Here is a 7,500-nt window from a genome sequence, read left to right as displayed (position 1 = left end):
GCAATAACTCAAGTCATGGGGAAAGGTATAAAAACAACAGACAATAACACAAGTCGTGGAGAAAAGGCCACAGGGTAGATATAAAAAAACAGACAATTACACAAGTCATGGGGAAAGGTATAACAACAACAGGCAATAACACATGTCATGGAGAAAAGGCCACAGGGTAGATATAAAAAACAACAGACAATTACACAAGTCATGGGGAAAGGTATAAAAACAGCAGACAATAACTCAAGTCATGGGGAAAAGGTATAAAAACAACAGGCAATAACACAAGTCATGGGGAAAGGTATAAAAACAACAGGCAATAACACAAGTCATGGAGAAAAGGCCACAGGGTAGATATAAAAAAACAGACAATTACACAAGTCATGGGGAAAGGTATAACAACAACAGGCAATAACACATGTCATGGAGAAAAGGCCACAGGGTAGATATAAAAAACAACAGACAATTACACAAGTCATGGGGAAAGGTATAAAAACAGCAGACAATAACTCAAGTCATGGGGAAAAGGTATAAAAACAACAGGCAATAACACAAGTCATGGGGAAAGGTATAAAAACAACAGGCAATAACACAAGTCATGGAGAAAAGGCCACAGGGTAGATATAAAAAACAACAGACAATTACACAAGTCATGGGGAAAGGTATAAAAACAACAGGCAACAACACAAGTCATGGGGAAAAGGTATAAAAACAACAGACAATAACACAAGTCATGGGGAAAGGTATAAAAAACAAAAGACAATAACACAAGTCATGGGGAAAAGGTATAAAAACAACAGACAATAACACAAGTCATGGGGAAAAGGTATAAAAAACAAAAGACAATAACACAAGTCATGGGGAAAAGGTATAAAAACAACAGACAATAACAAAAGTCATGGGGAAAGGTATAAAAACAACAGACAATAACACAAGTCATGGGGAAAGGTATAAAAAACAACAGACAATAACACAAGTCATGGGGAAAAGGTATAAAAACAACAGGCAATAACACAAGTCATGGGGAAAAGGTATAAAAACAACAGACAATAACACAAGTCATGGGGAAAAGGTATAAAAACAAAAGACAATAACACAAGTCATGGGGAAAAGGTATAAAAACAACAGGCAATAACACAAGTCATGGAGAAAGGTATAAAAACAACAGACAATAACACAAGTCATGGAGAAAGGTATAAAAACAACAGGCAATAACACAAGTCATGGGGAAAAGGTATAAAAACAACAGGCAATAACACAAGTCATGGGGAAAAGGTATAAAAACAACAGACAATAACACAAGTCATGGGGAAAAGGTATAAAAACAAAAGACAATAACACAAGTCATGGGGAAAGGTATAAAAACAACAGACAATAACACAAGTCATGGAGAAAGGTATAAAAACAACAGACAATAACACAAGTCATGGAGAAAGGTATAAAAACAACAGACAATAACACAAGTCATGGAGAAAGGTATAAAAACAACAGGCAATAACACAAGTCATGGAGAAAGGTATAAAAACAACAGACAATAACACAAGTCATGGAGAAAGGTATAAAAACAACAGGCAATAACACAAGTCATGGGGAAAAGGTATAAAAACAACAGGCAATAACACAAGTCATGGGGAAAAGGTATAAAAACAACAGACAATAACACAAGTCATGGGGAAAAGGTATAAAAACAAAAGACAATAACACAAGTCATGGGGAAAGGTATAAAAACAACAGACAATAACACAAGTCATGGAGAAAGGTATAAAAACAACAGACAATAACACAAGTCATGGAGAAAGGTATAAAAACAACAGGCAATAACACAAGTCATGGGGAAAAGGTATAAAAACAACAGGCAATAACACAAGTCATGGGGAAAAGGTATAAAAACAACAGGCAATAACACAAGTCATGGGGAAAAGGTATAAAAACAACAGACAATAACACAAGTCATGGGGAAAGGTATAAAAACAACAGGCAATAACACAAGTCATGGGGAAAAGGTATAAAAACAACAGACAATAACACAAGTCATGGGGAAAAGGTATAAAAACAACAGGCAATAACACAAGTCATGGAGAAAGGTATAAAAACAACAGGCAATAACACAAGTCATGGAGAAAGGTATAAAAACAACAGGCAATAACACAAGTCATGGGGAAAAGGTATAAAAACAACAGACAATAACGCAAGTCATGGGGAAAAGGTATAAAAACAACAGACAATAAAACAAGTCATGGAGAAAGGTATAAAAACAACAGGCAATAACACAAGTCATGGAGAAAGGTATAAACAACAACAGACAATAACACAAGTCATGGGGAAAAGGTATAAAAACAACAGACAATAACACAAGTCATGGAGAAAGGTATAAAAACAACAGGCAATAACACAAGTCATGGAGAAAGGTAAAAAAAACAACAGACAATAACACAAGTCATGGGGAAAAGACCACAGGGTAGGTATAAAAAACAAAAGACAATAACACAAGTCATGGGGAAAAGGTATAAAAACAACAGACAATAACAAAAGTCATGGGGAAAGGTATAAAAACAACAGACAATAACACAAGTCATGGGGAAAGGTATAAAAAACAAAAGACAATAACACAAGTCATGGGGAAAAGACCACAGGGTAGGTATAAAAAACAAAAGACAATAACACAAGTCATGGGGAAAAGGTATAAAAACAAAAGACAATAACACAAGTCATGGGGAAAGGTATAAAAACAACAGACAATAACACAAGTCATGGGGAAAGGTATAAAAACAACAGGCAATAACACAAGTTATGGAGAAAGGTATAAAAACAACAGGCAATAACACAAGTCATGGGGAAAGGTATAAAAAACAAAAGACAATAACACAAGTCATGGAGAAAAGGCCACAGGGTAGGTATAAAAAACAACAGACAATAACACAAGTCATTGGGAAAGGTATAAAAACAACAGACAATAACACAAGTCATGGAGAAAGGTATAAAAACAACAGACAATAACACAAGTCATGGAGAAAGGTATAAAAACAACAGGCAATAACACAAGTCATGGAGAAAGGTATAAAAACAACAGGCAATAACACAAGTCATGGAGAAAGGTATAAAAAACAACAGACAATAACACAAGTCATGGGGAAAAGACCACAGGGTAGGTATAAAAAACAAAAGACAATAACACAAGTCATGGGGAAAAGGTATAAAAACAACAGACAATAACAAAAGTCATGGGGAAAGGTATAAAAAACAACAGACAATAACACAAGTCATGGGGAAAGGTATAAAAACAACAGGCAATAACACAAGTTATGGAGAAAGGTATAAAAACAACAGGCAATAACACAAGTCATGGGGAAAGGTATAAAAAACAAAAGACAATAACACAAGTCATGGAGAAAAGACCACAGGGTAGGTATAAAAAACAACAGACAATAACACAAGTCATTGGGAAAGGTATAAAAACAACAGACAATAACACAAGTCATGGAGAAAGGTATAAAAACAACAGACAATAACACAAGTCATGGAGAAAGGTATAAAAACAACAGGCAATAACGCAAGTCATGGAGAAAGGTATAAAAACAACAGGCAATAACACAAGTCATGGAGAAAGGTATAAAAAACAACAGACAATAACACAAGTCATGGGGAAAAGACCACAGGGTAGGTATAAAAAACAAAAGACAATAACACAAGTCATGGGGAAAAGGTATAAAAACAACAGACAATAACAAAAGTCATGAGGAAAGGTATAAAAGCAACAGACAATAACACAAGTCATGGGGAAAGGTATAAAAAACAAAAGACAATAACACAAGTCATGGGGAAAAGACCACAGGGTAGGTATAAAAAACAAAAGACAATAACACAAGTCATGGGGAAAAGGTATAAAAACAAAAGACAATAACACAAGTCATGGGGAAAGGTATAAAAACAACAGACAATAACACAAGTCATGGGGAAAGGTATAAAAACAACAGGCAATAACACAAGTTATGGAGAAAGGTATAAAAACAACAGGCAATAACACAAGTCATGGGGAAAGGTATAAAAAACAAAAGACAATAACACAAGTCATGGAGAAAAGGCCACAGGGTAGGTATAAAAAACAACAGACAATAACACAAGTCATGGGGAAAGGTATAAAAACAACAGACAATAACACAAGTCATGGAGAAAGGTATAAAAACAACAGACAATAACACAAGTCATGGAGAAAGGTATAAAAACAACAGGCAATAACACAAGTCATGGGGAAAAGGTATAAAAACAACAGGCAATAACACAAGTCATGGGGAAAAGGTATAAAAACAACAGGCAATAACACAAGTCATGGGGAAAAGGTATAAAAACAACAGACAATAACACAAGTCATGGAGAAAGGTATAAAAACAACAGGCAATATCACAAGTCATGGAGAAAGGTATAAAAACAACAGGCAATAACACAAGTCACGGAGAAAGGTATAAAAACAACAGGCAATAACACAAGTCATGGAGAAAGGTATAAAAACAACAGACAATAACACAAGTCATGGAGAAAGGTATAAAAACAACAGGCAATAACTCAAGTCATGGGGAAAGATATAAAAAACAACAGACAATTACACAAGTCCTGGAGAAAAGGCCACAGGGTAGGTATAAAAAACAAAAGACAATAACACAAGTCATGGGGAAAGGTATAAAAAACAACAGACAATTACACAAGTCATGGAGAAAAGGCCACAGGGTAGGTATAAAAAACAACAGACAATAACTCAAGTCATGGGGAAAGATATAAAAAACAACAACAGACAATAACACTAGTCATGGGGAAAAGACCACTTGGTCATGTTCATTGTGTATTCTGTCTTTTCAGAACAAGTTCATTCCTAGGGTCGTGTTCATTCCGTATTCTTTTTTTTTCAGAACAAGTTCATTCCCAGGGTCGTGTCTTAGGTGACAGAAGCGTGTTGTATAAATACCTTAATCCCAATCTGGTTGTTGTGGTTACAGAGGGAGAAATTCAGGAACAGTCCCAGAAAGGTCAGATAGCTGTCTTATAACCTTGACCTTACACATTTTTTTTCATTACATTGATGGCAAAAAGACTCATTATAAATAATTAACAATCCTTATCATTTACTATAATTATTATTTTTTATGATAATACTATAGTAATAGCAATAATTTGTTGTAATTGAAGATATTATGAATTCAGGTCAGACTGCTTCTTAAAATTACTAATTTTTTAATTAGATAAAAATTGATCTGTAATTTATGAATTCTGTTTCAGGTCCCTCCAACTTTATAAATCTGTACCTGCTGGACAGTGTGACAGGTCACATGGTGTTCCATTGCAGCCATAAACGAGCCAAGGGCCCGGTCACTGTGGTCCACTCGGAAAACTGGGTCCTGGTAAGTAGGTCACTCCTCTCATAATTATCTGTTAAATGTACTACTTTTCTCATACAAATCTGTTAAATGTACTATGGTCAGTTGGCCACTTCTCTCATAATTATCTGTTAAATGTACTATGGTCAGTTGGTCACTTCTCTCATACTAATCTGTTAAATGTACTATGGTCAGTTGGTCACTTCTCTCATACTAATCTGTTTTATGTAACTACAGTACCAGAAGCTGATAAACCGATTTTTCTGTTTTAGTATGCCTACACATGATATGAATACACACTGTTTTCTATGTTAGTTTCAGTTTCAATAATTTTTTATACAAGTGTGGACTGATTGTTTTTTCAGTATAACTACTTTAGTTAGATCTCCTGTCACCATTATAAGAGTATTGACTGATTGTTTTATTTTATGTTTCAGTATAACTACTTTAGTCAGAAGTCTCGTCGCCATGAGATCGCGGTGTTAGAACTGTACGAGGGTAAAGACCAGACTAATTCCTCCGCATTCTCCTCGTTCTCGTCTCCCAGACAACCGCTGGTCCTCCGACAGTCCTACATCATGCCGCTGTATATATCTACCATGGCAACCACCATCACAGAGAAAGGCATCACCAGCAAACAGCTCATATGTAAGAGTATAAGAACAAGTTTAATTTATGTCTTTATTAAGTAGCAGATTATCTATAGTCTGAATTATGACTGTTTTGTCAATGAGCTGTTCTTAAATATGCATATGTGCTAGCTCTGTCTAAATTCCTACTGTTATTGTAATGCTTGATTTCAATTGTATTGAGACTAGAAAGAATTACTAATTGTGTATAATTTTATAGCCGACTTAATAATAATGTTTTCAGTTGCCCTGCGGTTGGGAGGGCTGCTGGCTCTACCCAAAGCTTTACTGGATCCAAGGCGACCTCTTCTACCCACACAGGAGACCATGTAAGACTCAATTACAGTTAACATCACTAGATCACAGCTCTGATATCAGCTGTGATTACATCAGCAACAACAACAAGAGAAACATTTAAGACTCTCAGAGTTACTGGCATTTGTAATTTTACTGTAAATAGTTCTACGTGTGCATATGATTTCAGACATGCACAGGTTTTGGTTCTGTTTATAATAAGGGTATCCCAAAGTGTTGCATTCCCTGCAAAAGAGCACATTAATTTCATTATAGATCATTAATTATGCACACAACCATTTATTCACTCCCACACACAAGTGCTTTACTATATCCCCTCTATCTAGAAAATGCTGGATTATATGTTCTTCCTATGTTTACAGGGAGGAGGGCACTATTCCATATATCCCAGAGTTACCAGTCAATGCTGAGGCCATCATTAACTACAACCAGAGTCTGTATAACGTCCAGGGCATCCACACATCACCAGCAGGGCTAGAGTCCACATCACTGGTGTTATCATATGGATTAGGTATGTCTGTCTGTCTGTATCCACACATCACCAGAAGGACTAGAGTCCACATCACTGGTGTTATCATATGGATTAGGTATGTCTGTCTGTCTGTATCCACACATCACCAACAGGGCTAGAGTCCACATCACTGGTGTTATCATATGGATTAGGTATGTCTGTCTGTCTGTCTGTATTCACACATCACCAGCAGGGCTAGAGTCCACATCACTGGTTTTATCATATGGATTAGGTATGTCTGCCTGTCTGTCTGTATTCACACTTCACCAGCAGGGCTAGAGTCCACATCACTGGTGTTATCATATGGATTAGGTATGTCTGTCTGTGTGTTTGTGTACACAATGATTGGGAAATTCACAATTCACCAGCTCAATATCACTGCTGTAAGCAGATGAACTTTGGATGTTTCTCTGTCTGTTTTCTCGATAGTTTTACTTCAGGCATGAAAGAATGAAGATTAGAATGGTTTGAACTAATGAAAAGTTGTTTCATCATTTTAAGAGAGTAATTTTATGAAGATATACTGTAATGAGTTATATTTAGTATACAATTATATACTAGTCTTATGGAATTTTATAATTTTAGCCATTCAATCGCTTTTCTACTAATGAAAATATAAATTTGAACATCTACATTTAAGCTATGTAAGACAATAATTTCTGATTAGAATTTTACCTTCACTAACCAC

General features: G+C 35.6%; 1 protein-coding gene across 1 annotated transcript in view; it reads left to right on the top strand.

Moving 5' to 3' along the window:
- Window positions 1–7,500, top strand: part of LOC134283464 (ER membrane protein complex subunit 1-like) — a gene marked incomplete at its 5' end in the record, with an annotated part of 17,965 nt that overhangs the window by 9,106 nt on the left and 1,359 nt on the right. The window contains 5 exons of the mRNA XM_062765916.1: window positions 4,893–5,009; window positions 5,260–5,381; window positions 5,795–6,005; window positions 6,231–6,315; window positions 6,664–6,812. Of these exons, the coding sequence (XP_062621900.1) occupies window positions 4,893–5,009; window positions 5,260–5,381; window positions 5,795–6,005; window positions 6,231–6,315; window positions 6,664–6,812 (684 nt within the window). The remainder of the gene's footprint in view (window positions 1–4,892; window positions 5,010–5,259; window positions 5,382–5,794; window positions 6,006–6,230; window positions 6,316–6,663; window positions 6,813–7,500) is intronic.

The sequence above is a fragment of the Saccostrea cucullata genome, unplaced genomic scaffold, assembly GCF_032062105.1.
Source record: "Saccostrea cucullata isolate Sc308-1 unplaced genomic scaffold, CSIRO_AGI_Scuc_v1 ctg5066, whole genome shotgun sequence".
In the NCBI taxonomy this organism is placed as follows: domain Eukaryota; kingdom Metazoa; phylum Mollusca; class Bivalvia; order Ostreida; family Ostreidae; genus Saccostrea; species Saccostrea cuccullata.
The sequence above is the reverse complement of the archived record's forward strand: the minus strand, read 5'-3'. Positions and strand labels throughout refer to the sequence as shown.